The following is an 18,654-nucleotide window of genomic DNA, read 5'->3' as shown; positions in this document are numbered from 1 at the left end:
TATAAAGCAATATTTATTATGCAACATGGTAAATGCAACTATAAAATGTGTTCAGAGTGCACAAGCAGTGGGAAGAGTATTTGGGAAACTTCCGTGTGCAGATGGAAAAGATTTACTTTCCTGACACTGTGGAAGAATGGATGGAAGAGAATGTGAACCTGTATATGGACCCGCTGAGAGAATTTGTGAAGGACTACAAGGAAATTATAGCATTAATGGCCGCACCAAAGCAAAAATAGAAAATCAACAAGTAAGTTCAGGAATGCAGAGCCGTTAGTGGAATAACTGGAAACCATCCATCTATACAATTTCTGTAACTACACAGCAGAACAATTAGAGATCCAGAATTAAAACACAATAAAGCACAGGAACTGGGTCCCACTTCATTGTATTTCATTTTAATTTGGGAAATCATCTGAGCTGCTGATGCTGTGACTTTTGCCTTTACCAATTCTGGAGCTATTCTGATAGCGATCGCAGTCCAGAACTTAAAATATTCACAGCCGCATGGGGCTCCATCCCTGTCTCTTACTCTCAACCTATCGAAATTCCACTTGGAATCCTGTGATGCCATATGGTTTGCCAGGTACCATTACGACCAACCACTGCTGTGAGCACGACCAGTGATTTCATCGAAGGAATTGCAGAGGAAAGCAACTCACTCCAGCTAATGCACTTCCAATTCGTGGGAATTTTGCAGAGAACTCTTAATGAGTAGGTGACTCCTGTTGTGCAGAGATATGTTTGTTGTACAGCCATTTGCAGCATGTGTGAGCAGTGCAATAAGGACTTGGACTTTTATTACTATATAATAGGGGGGAGTTAATGGCCATCACCCAGGGTTTGGAGTGGATTTACCAAGATCTCGGAGATGATCTTTATGATTTATAGTTTTAAAATTAAAGTGTATAGTTTTCACTTGGCAGTTTCCCCATTTCATCTGATGTGATTGATTGTAATCAATTGTTCATTCATGTTGATGTTTTGGTGAGAGTGGGGAGTTTACTGTGAACGATCTGGTTTTACCTGTGTTCTCTGTAATTGCTGCTTTCTACTAGGGTAAATCACTATTTGGTAACTAATTTAATATAAATAAATAACCACTTGACTAATTTGATACCAGACAATTAAGAATAGCGTTTATGGTCTGAGAAGGATATGCTACGTGATGTTAAATGGAGGATAAAGTAGAAAAAAACCTGAGCTGTTCTCTAGAATGTTAATGTCAGAGAGGAAACAGTTGCAAAAGAACAGACTCTAAGAGCCAGACTGTACAATATGTGACAAAGGATTCTTACTTTAGAAATATTTAAATGGAAGAATTCTATTAAAACAAACAAGTGGAGAGTCCGGGCCCCTTTCAATTTACACAAGTGACCTTGTAGAACTGGTACTGTCATTTGCACTAAACACCTCTGGCATTTTGTAAGCTGTTGGTTAGATAAATTTGCTGTTCTTGCTCTTCTGCATTTCCTCACCCCTAGTTGTAAAGTTGTATGTGTCAGATTAATTTTTTATAAAACTTTTACATCTACAGTTAAAAGCCCTTGCCTTGCAGAGGTCACTATGGGGTGGAGAGAGCAAAAGGGATCTATTTTCAAGTACACAAAAGAAGCAGAGGTGGGATGAGGAGAATTTTTTTTTTTTAAGTGGAGTAAGTGGTTATGATCTAGAATGCTGTGCCTGAAATGGTGGTGGAAGCTGATTCAATAATAACTTTCAAAAGGGAATTGGATTCATACCTGAAAAGTAAAGGTTTGTAGGACTACGGGGAAAGGAGCAGGTGAGTGGGACTTTCAAAGAGAGCCAACACAGTTACAATGGGCCAAATGCCTGCCTTCTGTGCTGTAGGAGATGGGCAAAAATGTGCTCTGGATATTGTCTATGGGTTACCTATGTACATGAGCACTACTGCTTTGCACAAGCATTTCAAAGGAATGGACATCCATCCTGCCTTTTGAACAATACCCAACTCTTGCCAGAGTTGTCAGGGCTTGAAAATTGCAGGTATGAGGAAATATTGGATAGGCTAGGGTTGATTTCCTTAGAACAGAGGAGACTGAGGGGTGAATTAATTGAGGTGTACAAAGTTATGAGGGACCTAGATAGAGTAGACTGTTTAGTGGAGAGGTCAATTACCAGGAGCACAGATTTAAGGTGATTGGTAGAAGGATTAGAGGGGACATGGGAAAACACTTTCTCACACAGAGGGTGGTGGGTGTCTGGAATTCACTGCCTGGATCGGTGGTGGAGGCAGAAACCCTCAACTCATTTAAAAGGTACCTGGACCTGTACATGAAGTGCTGTAACCTGCAAGGCTACAGAACAGGTGCTGGAAGGTGGTTTTAGATTAGGCGGCCAATTTTTTCAGCCAGCGCAGATGACTGGCTGAACAGACTCTTTCTCTACCGTAACTTTTCTATGGTTCTAGTTCAGTTTCTCTCGGCCCTGACTGAAAACGGTGCAAACCAGATTAGCCTGGGCTCCCAGCTCAGCCCTGCTGGGATTTGCAAGTGTTTATTTCTGAAATTTCAAATTCGGCAGGTCTTGCATTTTTTTTTTTTACAGTGGAAGCAAATGAAGCGATAATAAATAAATCACACCAATAATTGGAAACACGGCAGCTGGTAAATTTTACCCTGGTTTTCTTTTAACACTTGGTTAACTAAGGGATGAACAGAGTTTTTTTTTTCAAATTTCATTCCATTTTTTGAAGAAAAATTCTGGTCAAGGATTAATAATGAATGTTACTCTTCCTCCCAGTACCACACATCTGAGATTTAACATATAACTTGCTGCTACCTGGATGGAATTTTACTGGGAATAAGGAGTGGAATTTATACTTTGAAGTGAAATAAAATTGCAGGGTTATGAGGAAAGGGCAGGGGAGTGGAACTAACTGGATAGCTCTTTCAAAGAGCCGGCACATACACAATGGGCTGACTGGCCTCCTTCTGTGCTGTGTGTTTCTATAAGTAACATTCCTTTGCACCTCATAGTGACTGGTGAGCACACAAGAACAACTCTGGGTGGGTCATAATTCAAATTTCTTGCTTTCCCAGTAGGGAACTGTTTAGGATTTTGTTCTGCACTCCCACTAACACAACAGTCGAATTCCATTAATAGCTTAGTTGAGAGTCACATCCTCCACTGATAAGCCAGGATAGTCACCTCCCTTTAACAGTGCAGCGCAATCCAGCTCAGGTGCTCATACCCAAGTCACAAGTCACCTCTGGTGTCAGCCATGGCTCAGTGTTAGCACTCTCGCCTTAGTCAGGAGGTTGTGGGTTCAAGATCCACTCCATAGCATACACAAATCTAGGTTCGAGTGCAGTACTGAAGGAGCACTGCACTGTTGGAGGGTGTCATCTTTTGGATGAGACGTTAAACCGAGGCCCCGTTGGTACTCTCTGGTAGATGTAAAAGTACCCAAGACACTTTTGAATGGCAGGGGAATTCTCTCTGGTGTCCTGGTCAATATTTATCCCTCTATCAACACCATTAAAATGGATTATCTAGTGATTATCATCCTGCTGTTTGTGGGACCTTGCTATGTTCAAATTGGCTGCCCAGTTTCTGATATTACAACAGTGACTATGCCTCAGTAAGTACTTAATTGGCCGTAAAGAGAGTTGAGATGTTCAGAGGTTGTCTGGTGCTATATAATTGCAAGTCATTTTTTTTTCTCCCAATATCAAAAACTGTCAAAAATAGATGTAGCTTTGACCACGTTTCATTTGGATAAAGCTTCAGTGTATGCAACAATCAGCAGCCTCCAGAAATTAACAGGCACAAAGTCAACAATACTCAAATGGTATGAACTCAAATGCTATCCACTACTAGCACTTCATACCGATAAGCAAACTCATCAGCAAGCGTTGAGTCATGGGACAAAGGCTTTTGAATATGGAGACAGATCGGTTAGTCTGATGGGTAAGATACTGAAATGGATAGGGCTGGTGACTAGTGCTTCTGGCACTCTGGGAGAGAGGATGAGCTTTTTATGGCATTGTTGGTGCATGTCATAGTAACCTTACATCTGTGTGGAACAGTTTCCATTACCTTTTTGAGGTGTCGCGGATTCTGGTTGCCCTCCGTATTCGGCTATACCAATGTGATCCTGTGTTTTCAGTGTATGATTTGTTCATGTAAGTGTGTAAAATCTATATCCTATATTGCTGTTGTGATTTTAATCCTTTTTCTGTAATACTTGAGTTCTCAATAAATAGTTTCACAATAAGTGAAGTTGTATGATGCCTTCTACAACGAATGCTTGAAGTTAGATCCTCCAAGTATATGGCCGTTGGGTTTTCTTTGACCTAGGAGGCTATCTGCAATGTAATGTTTAGCTCATCCCAGATGAATTGTTTCCTTTTGAAATGGAAAGTATATTGATACTGAATGTCACCTTGGCTCAGTTGCCAGAACTCCCTTCTCTGAGTCAAAATGCTGTAAATTCAAGCCTCACTCCAGGATTTAATGTAAGCAGACACTTGACTGCTGTACTGAGGGAGTGCTGCACTGTCAGAGTTGTTAAACTGAGGCCCTGTCCATCTGTTCAGTTAGATATTAAAATCCCATGGTTCTATGCAAAGAGGAATCGGGCATTCTCCTGGTGTCCTGGCCAACATTTTTCATCAACCTACAACACCACCGAAACAGATGAATTCGTCATTCATGCTGTTTGCAGGACTTCACTGAGGCTCAATTGGCTATATGTCTGCTTAATGATAGTGATTTTACTTCGAAAGCAATTGCACTGGAAACCTGCCTGATCTCTTTAGGGTCAGAAGTGAGAGTGGAAATTGCGGAGGCACTAGCCATAATTTTCCATTCTTCCTTAGATTCAGGGGTGATGCCAGAGCACTGGAGAATTGCAAATGTTACACTCTTGTTGAAAAAAAGTGTAAGGATAAGCCCAGCGACTACAGGCTAGTCAGTTTAACCTCAGAGGTGGGGAAGCTTCTAGAAATGATAATTCAGGACAAAATTAATGGTCACTTGGACAAATGTGGGTTAATTAGGAAAAGCCAGCACGGATTTGTGAAGGGCAAATTATGTTCATCTAACTCGGCAGTTTTTTGATCAGGGTAATACTGTTGATGTAGTGTACATTGACTTCCAAAAAGCATTTGATAAAGTGCTGCACAACAGACTTGAGCAAAGTTAGAGCTCATGGAATTAAAGGGACTGTAGCAACATGGATACGAAATTGGCTGAGTGACAGTAAACAGAGTAATGGTTAATGTATGCTTTTCAGACTGGAGGAAGGTTTGTAGTGGAGTTCCCCAAGGGTCGGTGTTGGGACCCTTTCTCTTCCTATTAATATTAATGATCTAGACCTTGGTGTACAGGGCACAATTTCAAAATTTGCAGATGGTATGAAACCTTGGATACATTATGAACTGTGAGGAGGATAGTGTAGAACTTCAAAAGGACACAGACAAGTTAGTGGAGTGGGCAGACAAGTGGCAGATGAAATTTAATGCAGAGAAATGTGAAATCATTCATTTTGGTAGGAAGAATGCGTAGAGACAATATAAAATAAAGGGTACAATTCTAAAGGGAGTGCAGGAGCAGAGGGACCTGGGTGTATATGTGCTTAAATCATTGAAGGTGGCAGGACAGGTTGAAAGAGCAGTTAACACATCAGCATTCCTCGGCTTCATTAATAGGGCGTAGAGTACAAAAGCAAGGAAGTTATGTTAAACTGTAAAGAACACCAGTTCACCCTCAACTGGAGATTTGTGTCCAGTTCTGGGTGCCACACTTTAGGAAAAATGTGAAGGCATTAGCGCGAATGTAGAAAAGATTCTCGTGAATGGTTCCAGGGATGAGAAACTTCAGTTGTGGATAGATTTGAGAAGCTGGGACTGTTTTCCTTGGAGAAGAGGCGGAAAGGAGATTTGATAGAGGTTTAGTTTAGTTTAGTGATACAGCACTGAAACAGGCCCTTCGGCCCACCGAGTCTGTGCTGACCATCAACCACCCATTTATACTAATTCTACATTAATCCCATATTCCTACCACATCCCCACCTGTCCCTATATTTCCCGACACCTACCTATACTAGGGGCAATTTATAATGGCCAATTAACCGATCAGCCTGCAAGTTTTTGGCATGTGGGAGGAAACCAGAGCACCCGGAAGAAACCCACGCAGACACAGGGAGAACTTGCAAACTCCACATAGGCAGTACCCAGAATTGAACCTGGGTCGCTGGAGCTGTGAGGCTGTGGTGCTAACCACTGCGCCACGGTGTCAAAAAATTGAGGGGTCTGGACAGAGTAGATAAGGAAAAACTGTTCCCATTGGTGGAAGGATGGGGAACAAGACGACACAGATTTAACGTAATTGGCAAAAGAAGCAATGATGACATAAGAAAAAACTTTTTCATGCAGCGAGTAGTTAGGATCTGGAATGCAGTGCCCGAGAGTGTGATGGAGGCTGGTTCAATCGAGGCATTCAAGAGGGAATTTATAAAAATATTCTTTCTTGGGATGTTTGGATTGTTATCTGAAAAGGAGGAATGTGTAAGGCTACAGGAAGGAGGTTGGGGAATGGTAAATTGCCCTTTTGGAGAGCAGGCGCAGACACGACGGGCCGAATGCCTGCTTCCTGTGCTGGAACAATTCTGATTCATTGCACTCGCTATTCGGAAGTATGCCCTTAATTAAGCAGATCAAAACAAAGCCTTATACAATTACAGTAAGACTCCTTTACTCTTAAACTTCACTCTCTAACAAAAACCAACATACAAGTTGCTTTCTTAATGTTTGTCGGATCTCCATGTTAACTTTGTCATTTGCAGACGGGCACCCAAATCCCTGAGAATACCAAAATTCACCAGCCTCACCTTTTTAAAATATTCTGCTTTTGTATTTTTCCTACCAAAGTAGATAACTTTATATTTCGCCACGTTATATTTCGTCCAGTTGTTTTAAGGGAAAACTCACCTACTCCACCCAGATTTTCCACCTGTCTCCCACCACACTCCATCATAAATTTCCATCCAGGCGAAGCAATAAACCCAATCAATGTCAATGCGTTGAACGCCGCGGTTGACGCAACTATGTCAAGACGTGTAACGCCACGTTCACGCAAATTATGTCAAGACGTTCAACGCAACATTGAGCGGCCGTACTTGGCGCGCAGCACGCGGTTGGCTTTTGCGTGCGAAGATGCTGACGGTTGTGTCGGTGTGGCGAGGTCTGGTGGTAACGGTCAGCCTCTCTTTAGCAGCCGAGGGACTCTATTACCTGATCCGTTACCTAAAGCGGCTCCGCGAGCGGCGGCCGCAGGTGCTTTTCTTCCCGGCACCGGTGACATGTGTGCGGCCCCTTTTGTTGGCTAGTCCCGGCAACTGTGACTGCGGCCTGTCGCACCGGGAGAGCGCACTGAGCTGCCTGGCCCGCCTGTTGCTCAGCGCTCGCCGCTCGCTCGACGTCTGCGTGTTCACCATCTCCAGCCTGGAGCTGAGCGGTTCGGTACTGGCTGTGCACGGCCGCGGGGTGCGAGTCCGCGTCATCACCGACTCGGACTACATGGCACTGGCTGGATCCCAGGTCGGTACCTTCAGGAGGGCTGGTGAGTGAATGAGACCTTGACTTTCAACCAACCGTTCTCCCTGCGTCTGTTACCTCCAGACTCAACCATTCAAATGTTCGCCTGACGCCCACTTGCCCCATTCTCCCCCCTCCCCTGCCTCCCAAACTGCCAGTTCTCCCTGCTTCTGGGATATTTTGTACTGGCTGTTTTATGGTCTGCAATAGTTTCCAAACACCAAGCGGGCATGAGCATATTTGTTCCACCGAACAATTTTGTAGGTGTTCTAATAATACACACCCATTGGTTATATTTGGTATCCCACTAGGACCAGTACATTATTCTCTCTCTTCGCTGAGAAACTGACTACCGTACCAGAGTTGCAGTGGGCCCACACTTATGTGGAGGAATGTTAACTGACGTACCTCCACAAAAACAAACACAGCATTTGTGAAGTCAGTACACACCAGCATAAATTGCCCAAAAGGTTTCATTATGTTTCTTTAGAGTGACTTTGTTGATACAGTGCAATTGTGAAAGTGATTTATAATCATCCTTTGTTGACAGGTATCGAAGTCCGACATGATCAGGATACAAACTACATGCACCACAAATTTGCACTAATTGATGGATCTGTCCTTGTAACTGGATCTTTGAACTGGAGTGCCCAGGGCATTTTTGGAAATAAAGAAAATGTAATCATAATTAAAAATACGGATATTGTGAAGGCATTTGTAGAAGAATTTGGACAGCTTTGGAATGAATATGATCCGGCAAAGTACAGTTTTTCTCCAAGATGAATGGCTTTGAGCCAGTATGGATTCTGCTGTAGTCCATTGGCAGTACACAGCAGTACTATTGGAAACACTGGCAAGTAATGCTCAAAATGTGTCATAAGTTAGATTGGATAAATAACATTGGCCCTGAAACTATATATTTGTGAATTGTTTAGATTTGTGAGAAAAAGATGAATAACAGTGCAATATAGTGACTGTAGTTCGCAGACATTGAATATTCTGTTAAGCTGCTGCAGTATTGTTTAAAAAAAATGAAATAATGAATAGTGTGTCTAAGGACTCTACTTACAACAGCTTGAATTTATAGAGTACCTTGAAATTGGAAATAGCCCAAGACACTTCACAGAAATGTAATCAGACAAAAATTAACACTGAGCCAAAGGAGATAGTTGGGGTGATTAAAAGATTGGTCAGAGGGAGGTTTTCAGGAGGTTCTTGAATAAGGCTGATGTAGAGGTTTAAGCAGAGATTTCGAGAGCTGAGGGCCTGGACAAATGAAGGCACGGCTGCCAATAGTGGGTGGAGAATACGCAAGAGGCCAATGTTGGAAGAACAGTTCTCAGTTGGAGGGCTGGAGGAGGTTACAGAAATTGAGAAAGGCAAGACCATGAAGGGAAATTTAGATTGAAAAGCAGAATTCATTTGATTTCCTCCTCACTGTCCCTCACCACCTCAACTTTTCCTCTTAAGCTTTCAAGACTCCTGCCACCCCTACAAATGGTGTATTGTTCTAGGGCAAGCTTTAAAGACTCCGGTGACAATTACTGCACGAGTGGCCAAATTGGTTGTAAATGCTGATGAAAGATGATTCCTGGACCAGAGAATTGGGGTTTATGGATGATGTCTGGAGACAAAACATATGAGTTTGTTTGATCTATTGTGAGCTGTGTTATTTCAGAGCACCGAATGCATGTTGTTTTGTACCCATGTACATTTCACTTCAGTTCCCTTCTGTGGTTGCTGTAGCATTTAATGCTCAACAGTTTGGATGTCATGTTGTCTGACAGTTTTGTTACAATTTTTATTGAGTTTGAATTATGATTGTACCCGAGGGTGTTACAGATGAGACTTCTTATTGATGAGGAATAGCATACAAAATAATCACTACCTTATGCCTTGTTAGAAATGATTACTGCTTGATTTCAGTATTAGGAACTTAAGAGCAGAAGTAGGCCATTCAGTACGATCATGGCTGATCATCCACTTCAGTACCTTTTTCCCACACTGTCCCCATATCTTTTTATGTCATTGGTATTTAGAAATCTGTCAATCTCTGCTTTAAACATACTCAATGACTGAGCTTCCACAGCCCTCTGGGGTAGAGAATTCCAAAGATTCACAACCCTCTGAGTAAGTAAATTTCTCCTCATCTCAGTCCTAGGTGGCTTCCCCCTTATTTTGAAATTGTGTCCCTTGGTTCTAGACTCCCCAACCAGGGGAAACCTCTTACCTGCATCTACCCTGTCCATCCCTTTAACTATTTTGTAGGTTCCAGTGAGATTACTTTTCATTCTTGGAAACTCTAGAGAATATAGGCCCAGTTTCCCCAATCTCTCTCCATCGGACAATCCTGCCATCCTGGAACAGGTCTGGTGAACCTTTGTTGCACTCCCTCTATGGCAATAATAACTTCCTTGGGTAAGTGGACCAAAACTGCACACAATACTCCTGGTGCGGTCTAACCAAGGTTCTATGCAATTGAAGCAAGACTTCACTACTCCTGTACTCAAATCCTCTTGCGATAAAGGCTAACATACCATTAGCCTTCTTAATTGCTTGCTGCACCTGCATGTTAGCTTTCAGTGACTTATTGATGAGGACACCCAGGTCCCTTTGTACATCTATACTTTCTAATCGCTTTCCATTTAAGAAATACTCTGCACATCTGTTCCGCCTATCAAAATGGGTAACCTCACATTCCCTTGACGCAGCTTTGCATCTTATTCACAACACACTTTCCCACCTAGTTTTGTGCCATCTGCGAACTTGGAAATATTACATTTGGTGCCCACATCCAAATCATTGATATATATTGTGAACAGCTGGGGCCCCAAGTACTGTGGTACCCCACTAGTCACTGCCTACCAACATGAGAATGACCCATTTATTCCTACTCTGTTTTCTGCCGGTTAACCAATCCTTAATCCATGCCAGTATATTTCCTCCTATCCCATGTGCTTCAATTTTGCTAACCAACCTCCTGTGGGGGACTTTATCAAAAACCTTCTGAAAATCCAAGTACGCTGCATCCACCAGCTTCCCTTCATCAATTTTGTGAGTAACATCCTCAAAAAACTCCAACATGATTTCCCATTCATAAATCCATGTTGACTATGCCCAATCAGATAATTATTATCCAAGTGTCCACTTATCACATCCTTTAGAATAGATTCTAACATATTCCCTACTACTGATGTAAGGCAACACTCTGGGATGTAGAATACCAGGTCCTGGGGACCTATCAACCTTCAACCCCATTAATTTCTCCAATACAACCTTCTCACGAATATTGATTTTCATCAATTCCTCATTTTGTTCCTGTAAAATTTGGATTCGCTTGCACATCTGGGGCTGGATTTTTGCGGCTCCAGTGTGGGTCCCAATGCCAGCGTGAAAAAGCAGGAGGTTCCCCACCTCCACCTTTCTGAGGGCCCTCCTGTTGTAATCTTGCGTCGTTCCGGCATTTAAGTGGCTGGCGCTGGGATCCTGCCTCCAAGAGCTGGCAACTCAGCAGTATTGGCAGTGGTGGCTACTGCCGGTACTGCAGAGGCTTTGTACCTAGGCCCAGTGCTGGAGACCCAGACTGCAGGTAAGTGAGGCGGGATCGCCAGGGCCAGTCTCAACGGTCCAGGTGAGAGGGTCGGGTGAAAGTATAGTTGGAGGGGGGGGAAATGGTCCAGGGAGTTGGCGTTTTTCCCAGCGGGAGTCCTTCATGGGCTCCAGATTGCCCACAGAGGAAGGCCCCCCCCCCCGTCCGCAGGGAGGGCGCTTCATTTTAATAGGCTACTTAAGGGTCTCAATTGGCCTCTGGGCGGGAAGGCTGTAATCAGCCTATCCCGCTTACCTGACAATCATTTGGCGACAGACTGTCTGCCTCAGCTGTCCCACATTAATTCACTTTGTTTTGGTTTTAACACTACTGTTAATCTGAGCAGTGAGAACATTTTGCAGCTAACATGTTTGTTGGCAGTTAACTTCTCAGCATGTATAGCTGGTGCAGTTCTAGATTTAAAATTTGCTAAATTTTTGAGCTGTTTTAGATGTTTCAGTAAAGGTGGTTGGGTGTTATAATTGGTTAGAATACTGCACTTTGATCTCTGGGATCTGAGTTAAATGCAGCCTTAGACCATTGGGAATCCAACTGATTGAAGAACCCTGAAGAGTGCATTTACACTACACGTTTAACATTGTGCAAAGTAGTTTCCTCTTTGCACCAACACAAACTGTATTGTGCAAATCTTGAGAAAGACCAACCTGACTCCATTGAATCTTATTCCATATTTATATAGCACTTTTCAGGACCCTGATGGCTGCCAGGTGTTGTGGATCAATTAAGTAATTTTTAATGTAGTTAGTGTTATGGGAAAACAGAGCAGCCAGTTTGCACACAGCAAGGTCCTGCAAAGGCCAATGAGGTAAATTACCAGGAACTTGTATTAGCGATGTTGGTTAAGGGATAAATCTTGGCCAAGACCCTGGAAGAACCCCTCTGCTCTCCTGGGAATAGTGGCATAGGAGCTTTTACGTCCACTTGAAAGGGAAGATGGGGCCTCAGTTGAACATTTCAATTGAAATACATCACCTCCAACAGTGCAGCACTTCCTCAGTACTGAACAAGTATCAGCCTATATTATGCGTTGAAATCTGTGGAGTGGGTCTTGAACCCCCTGACTCCAAGTTAAGAGTGTTACCACTGAGTCAAGGCTGACAACTTCTTTCCTCAAAAATTTGTAGAGAATTGAAATATATCCCTATCAACTGCTTTGGCCCTGTTCATTTAAATGTTGGTATCTAGCTGCAGATCCATAGCTTAAGTCGTTAGAGCGGGATAATTTCCTTGCTCAGCGAGAAAACATCTAGCTTTCACTCCACATCTCTCCTAACAGTGCTGCTGAGGGCAGCAGCATACTAAATGAACACAATGGTTTGGGTCCACTCCAAAGATTATTACTCCTTTTCAATTTGACATTGATGAGTATTTGTAGTATCACAATTGCCTTTCATATAAACTTAAATAGAGCAAGCAGCATATGAGTGCAAAGGGAAGTGCACAAATAGGTTATTGTTCTGAAACCAGCAGCCCGCCTGGTCGGTTAGCCACACATTTGCAATGCAAATAAGAGCCAGGTGGCACCTGAAATAAAGCTCTAAATTTAAAAACATTTTTTTAACTATTACCCTAATGGGCAACCTAACTACATTTGCAAAAATATTGAAATTAGTTGATTTATAATGTGTTTAGAATTCACTGGAAACCTTTCCTGTTCCAACAATTGTAGGTTGTTGACTGTAACAAGAAATTTGTCACGAGCTGCAGCTTTTACATTGCTGCTGCAATTTTACCAAATACAAAATGCAGTGTTATGTTTTTGCAAGCTCTTGCTGCTGGGAAAAATCACGTAAATCACTTTGTGACAATAAACAACTACAGATGATTTTCAGTGTTGTGTGGGAGCTGAGAACATGGTTTCCTACAATGGAACCTGAATTTGAGTTCAGCCAAGATGAATTCACTCCTTCCACCACTGACACAGTGGCAGCAGTGTGTACCATCAACAAGATGCACTGCAACAATTCACCAAGGCTCCTTTGACAGCAGCTTCCAAACCCACAACCTCGACCAGCTAGAAGGACAAGGGCAGCAGATACATGGGAACACCACCATCTGAAAGTTTCCCTCCAAGCCACACACCATCCTGATTTGGAACTGTATCGCCGTTCCTTCACTGTCGCTGGGTCAAAATCCTGGAACTACCTTCCTGACAGCACTGTGGGTGTACCTGTACTACACAGACTGCAGCAGTTCAAGAAGGTGGCTCACCATCACCTTTTCAAGGGCAATTAGGCAATGAATTGGGAAGCCCACATCCCGTGAAAGAAAAAATGAAAAGAGCTAATGACTGCTATGGCACAAATCAATATTTGGTAATTAGACAGCTATGAGTATAGCTTTGGTGTAAGACCATATGGTAGAAACTTGTAGAATATAAGTTGGAGGAGTTATTGTTGAGTCCACTGACTTGCACCTTGAGTATTATATTCAGTTCTAGTCACCAAGAAACAAAGGAGATGTTTGTGCAAAGTTATGAGGAACTTGGAGAAACTTAGGATTTTCAGCCAAGAGGTGTCTGAGACAACTTGCATTATTGTGCATCTTTCACGACCTCCGGATGTTTTGAAGCACTTTATAATGTAGCACCCAACAAGTTTGAAGGCTGACAAAGTGATTGTACCATTGCATTAAATAGGTGCTTTGCTTCAACTGATATTAAACATCTGGCTGAACAAAAGGGTGAAGTGAGCTGTAGGGCTGAATTCTTCAACCATGTTACAAATGATGTTTTGCAGCCGGTGTTTGGCTGTTAATTTTTAATTTAATCACTGGAAACTGGCTAATCATCTCTGAAGAATGGATGATGTGGCATTGTAGAGTGAAATAGACCAACAGTGATGCCAGCTTTGGTGGTTTCTAGTCCAATTCATTCAAATATGAAACCAATGTGAAACAGTCAGTCAGTACAAGCTTGCACTTCCCTAACTTTAATTAAGTGCTTTGAAGTTACAAAAAGAGTTCAGTAGCAAATATACAAGTTGTCAGTTCTATAACATTCTGTAAATGTAATATTACTGATAATTCTGTGCAGCTACTCTAAAGAAAAGTTACATTTTGTAATAAAAAATTTTTAAAACTAAAGTTTTGCTTCACAGAACCTCAGGAAAAACGACAGGCAGTGAACTGAAAACATGGAACTCCTTCACGTATTACAAATGTGGAGGAGTTTATGGTAGAAAATGCTAAACAAACAAAAAAACCCAGGTGGAACAGTTCTTAACTCCATCTCTGCTGTACAGAAACCACACATACACTGAGTTCAGTAGCAGAATCTGTTTGAGTCTCTGTTTGTTTATCATCACCATCACTATTAATAATAGTCATCTCAGTTTCTGTATATAGTCCTTCAAACAACACAGCCTCAGGCTCAGAAACTTTGCAGTTACTGAGGGTCTAATAAATCAGAGGAGGCTAGATGGGCAGAAAATACTGGCAAGCAATGCTTTCACAAATAAGCTGCAGGCACAGCATTGCATGTGCTGTATTTTCTATAATCACTTGTGTGCTCTTTATATCCTGTATATAAACTGAAATGTTGCTTTCACTTTGAAATATATTTCAGTCCAGTTCGAGCATGGATGCATCAAATGCTGGAGCAGCTCCAATTTCCCAGTTGCCATCATGAAACTTTGCAGTGAAACAGTTACTGTGTATGCTTTGTGTTCAGTACATCAGTGATACATGCAGGTTCTTCATGAATATAATTATAGGGGAAAGCCCACTCTTGAGTACACATTGTAGAGTTATATATTACAGGGAACACTGAACAAATTGTTGGAGCTGCGGGCTGACAAGTCCCCGGGTTCTGATGGACTTCATCCTAGGGTGTTAAAAGAAGTGGCTAGTGAGATAGTTGATGCATTAGTTTTAATTTTCCAAAATTCTCTAGATTCGGGGAAGGTTCCGTTAGATTGGAAAATAGCAAATGCAACTCCTTTATTCAAAAAGGGAGGGAGATGGAAAGCAGGAACTACAGGCCAGTTAGCTTAACATCTGTCTTAGGGAAAATGTCAGAAGCTATTATTAAAGATGTTATAACAGAGCATTTAGAAAAATTCAAGGTAATCAGCTGGCGTCAACATGGTTCTGTGAAAGGGAAATCATGTTTAACCAATTTATTGGAGTTCTTTGAGGGAGTTACATGTGCTGTGGATAAAGGGGAACCGGTGGATGTATTGTACTTAGATTTCCAGAAGGCATTTGATAAGGTGCCACATAAAGGTTATTGCAGAAAATAAAAGCTCACGGTGTAGGGGGTAATAAATTGGCATGGATAGAAGATTGGCTAACATAAAACAGAGCGTCAGCATAAATGGTTCATTTTCTGGTTGGCAAGATATAACAAGGGGTGTGCTACAGGGATCTGTGCTGGGGCCTCAACTTTTTACAATTTATATAAATTACTTCGATGAAGGGACCGAAGGTATGATTGCTAAATTTGCTGATGACACAAAGATAGGTAGGAAAGTAACTTGTGAAGATGACACAAGGGGGCTAACAAAGGAATATAGATAGGTTACATGGGTGGCTATAGACATGGCGAATGGAGTATAATGTGGGAAATTGTCCACTTTGGCAGGAAGAATAAAGAAGCAGCATATTATCTAAATGGTGAGAGATTGCAGAGCTCTGAGATGCAGAGGGATCTGGGTGTCCTACAGCATATATCACAAAAGGTTAATATGCAGGTACAGCATGTAATTAGGAAAGCTAATAGAATGTTATCGTTTATCACGAGGGGAATTGAATACAAAAGTAGGGAGGTTATGCTTCAGCAATACAGGGCATTGGTGAGACCACATCTGGAGTACTGGTCTTATTTAAGGAAGGATGTAAATGAGATGGAGGCAGTAGAGAGAAGGTTTACTAGACTAATACCTGGAATGGACAGGCTGTCTTACGAGGAAAGATTGGACTGGCTAGGCTTGTATCTGCTGGAATTTAGAAGAGCAAGAGGCGACTTGATTGAAACATATAAGATCATGAGGGCTCTCAACAGGGTGGATGTGGAAAGGATGTTTCCCCTTGTGGGAGAGTCAAGAACTAGGGGTCACTGTTTAAAAATGAGTCGCCCATTTAAGACAGAGATGAGGAGAAATTTTTTCTCTGAGGGTCGTGAGGCTTTGGAATTCTCTTCCTCAAAAGGTGGTGGAAGCATAGTCTTTGAATATTTTTAAGGCAGAGGTAGATTCTTGATAAGCAAGGGGGAGAAAAGTTATCGGGGGTAGGTGTAAATGTGGAGCAATCAGTTCAGCCATGAACTATTTGAATAGCGGAGCAGGCTCGAGGGGCCTACTCCTGCTCCTAATTCGTATGTTAGGGAAATTGATTAGAGTTTTCATTTGTTTGAAAGGGTCCTTTTCTACTGTTTAAGTAAAAACCATACTTTTTTGCTTAATTTTTGTACTCCTGAACAGTGGGTTTTCCACTTTGGGAATGGAACACTTTTGATTTAAGGCACCCATTATCAGCATCAAGCACTCCTAGATCAGGGACATCAGATTAGATATTGCAAAACTCACTCTAGGCTGCCCCCCCACCTCCAGCACGGCTGTGACACAGTTAAGTTCCTTTCTCGTTTCCCCAATAGTGCCCAGAATGCACCAGTGGAAATTTCCATTCTTCAATAAGTTTGTCAATTTAGTTACCATTTATGCACAGCTGTTACGGAGGTAAATGTTGATGGAACAAATCCACTCTTATGCACATACAAGATGCAGAAGTGAAAGGATACCATCTTTATCAAGGGGAATGGTACTATGCAGCACCCATTCCCCTTGATAAATTTGCCATTCATCAGTGATGGCTTCCCATCACCTTTGCTCTCATCACAGCATGCTATACGTAGAGGGGATGCTACAATCAACTCAGGTTGTCATCTATTCCCGTTTTCCTCTAAGCCGAGTGGAATTGGGTTTCAGTTTCAAGCTGCCACATTTGCCTCTTGCTGAGTAGGTGAAGTTCTAACATTACAGCCTACAAGGTTTTTGGGTGCTAAACAGCCACTTAGGCCTCCAATAGGGCAGGCAGGAAGCACTTGCTCATCAAGAGCAGGATGTGTGCCACCCAGGGCTCACGCCTGAAACAGGAGGCTCCTTATTTACATATGCAAAGGGTCCAACACCTGCTTGACTCCTGAGGCAGCTGGTGTCAGCTGCATGTGGAGAATCCATGTGTGCAAGCATTCTAACAGGTGGTCCTTAATGGAACTGCTACAGGCTGCAACCAACAAGGTAAGTGTTTAAAAGATACTGCACATCCTGACGCCACATTAAGCCATCTGTACTGCTGCTGGCACCCCAGCCTCCCCTTTCATTGCCATCCACTACCACCATCCTGACCTGTGGGGTTGAAAGTCCACCCTTGTTACAAGTCTATATCAGCAGGAATGGCCACCATTGTCTGAGCCTGCTGTCTAAGAACATTAGCCAAAAGACATCCTGCATTGATCCCTGGCCTGTCAGTACACTGGGGCCTGTGTCTGCTGCCTGCTCCTACAATGCTCTGATCACAGCGGGGTACAAGGCCTTCTTCTGGATGCCTCCTCAGAAGCAAACAGGAAAAAGAGATGGGCGAGCCAGGAAGCCTCCTTTTTGCTTCACTAATCTTGCAGTACCTAGCCTCCCTTACCCATTTGTTTGGTGTGTGGGCAATAAACATTCCCTGGGTGCAAAGAAAAGCAAAGTTAACTTAATTCTGTGTTTTTAAAAAAAGGAATGCTTTTGCTAAAAGTAACAGGGAGGAAAAATGCCCAGATTTTAAAACAATTTTTGGTTATTTTACTCAAGGGAATCATTGGTATTTAACACAGGTTAAGAGTGACTTCAAGACATGGCTGACAAATGTGATATTAATTATGTGTCACATTAGGGATTAGTGTGCAAAGTCAGGATGAACCAGATGTTTGTTCCGTGTAGGATAATAATTGTTAGTGTACGGGCAGCCTATTGAAGAGAGAGTGGCCATGGCCTGAGCCAGTGTTGAATACAGCAATCTCCTAATCCTTGGGTTCAAAGAGCTTCATCCGTTCTTGCACCGTGAGACCTTCTTTCAGGCTCTATGGAAGAAGAGTGAAACAATTTACCCGTGTGGTTATTTTGGCCATTTCTATTCACAAAAAACATGATGCTTGCTTTTATCCAGAATATGATCAAGATTGCAGTCAATGAGTTAATTATCCTGTTTAAATTATCATTACTAGTGAGACACGATGTAATGAGTGAATAATGGAATTCAGGGAGTAAATCACTTAGTGTAGAAATTACACAATGTGCATCAGTATCTTCCCATTCAAAAATTACCATAGAAGCCACCCATGAAATAAGTCAGTATCTGTGTCCACCACTTACTGTCAGAACCATGCATGATGTACATCAGTCACTCAGTGTCAAGTAACTAATGTAGGAACCATAAATGACATGTCAGCTTCAGTGTTCAAAATGTACTGTGGGAGCCACACAATGTCCATCTCCCTCTGTC

The 18,654-nt window shown here is 42.3% G+C and overlaps 2 protein-coding genes across 11 annotated transcripts in view; one reads left to right on the top strand and one right to left on the bottom strand.

The window, feature by feature from the left end:
* Window positions 1-8,232, top strand: part of LOC137383315 (hexosaminidase D-like) — a 43,557-nt gene extending 35,325 nt beyond the window's left edge. For 4 of the 6 annotated variants that reach the window (XM_068055974.1, XM_068055973.1, XM_068055975.1 and 1 more), the window contains one exon: window positions 56-4,240. In XM_068055974.1, coding sequence (XP_067912075.1) covers window positions 56-239 — 184 coding nt within the window. In that variant the 3' untranslated portion in view covers window positions 240-4,240. Of the gene's footprint in view, window positions 1-55; window positions 4,241-8,112 lie in introns of those variants that run through there. The other 2 variants (XM_068055979.1, XM_068055978.1) reach the window with 2 other exon arrangements.
* The window catches only part of LOC137383313 (myosin phosphatase Rho-interacting protein-like), a 334,034-nt gene that overhangs the window by 24,146 nt on the left and 291,234 nt on the right, over window positions 1-18,654 (bottom strand). For 2 of the 5 annotated variants that reach the window (XM_068055968.1, XM_068055971.1), the window contains exon 23: window positions 14,081-14,995. The exons of 1 other annotated variant lie outside the window; for it this stretch is intronic. In XM_068055968.1, the coding sequence (XP_067912069.1) occupies window positions 14,819-14,995 (177 nt within the window). In that variant the 3' untranslated portion in view covers window positions 14,081-14,818. Of the gene's footprint in view, window positions 1-14,080; window positions 18,233-18,654 lie in introns of those variants that run through there. 2 more of the 5 variants (XM_068055970.1, XM_068055972.1) reach the window with 1 other exon arrangement.

Source organism: Heterodontus francisci, chromosome 24 (genome assembly GCF_036365525.1).
Source record: "Heterodontus francisci isolate sHetFra1 chromosome 24, sHetFra1.hap1, whole genome shotgun sequence".
Lineage (NCBI taxonomy): Eukaryota > Metazoa > Chordata > Chondrichthyes > Heterodontiformes > Heterodontidae > Heterodontus > Heterodontus francisci.
The sequence above is the reverse complement of the archived record's forward strand: the minus strand, read 5'-3'. Positions and strand labels throughout refer to the sequence as shown.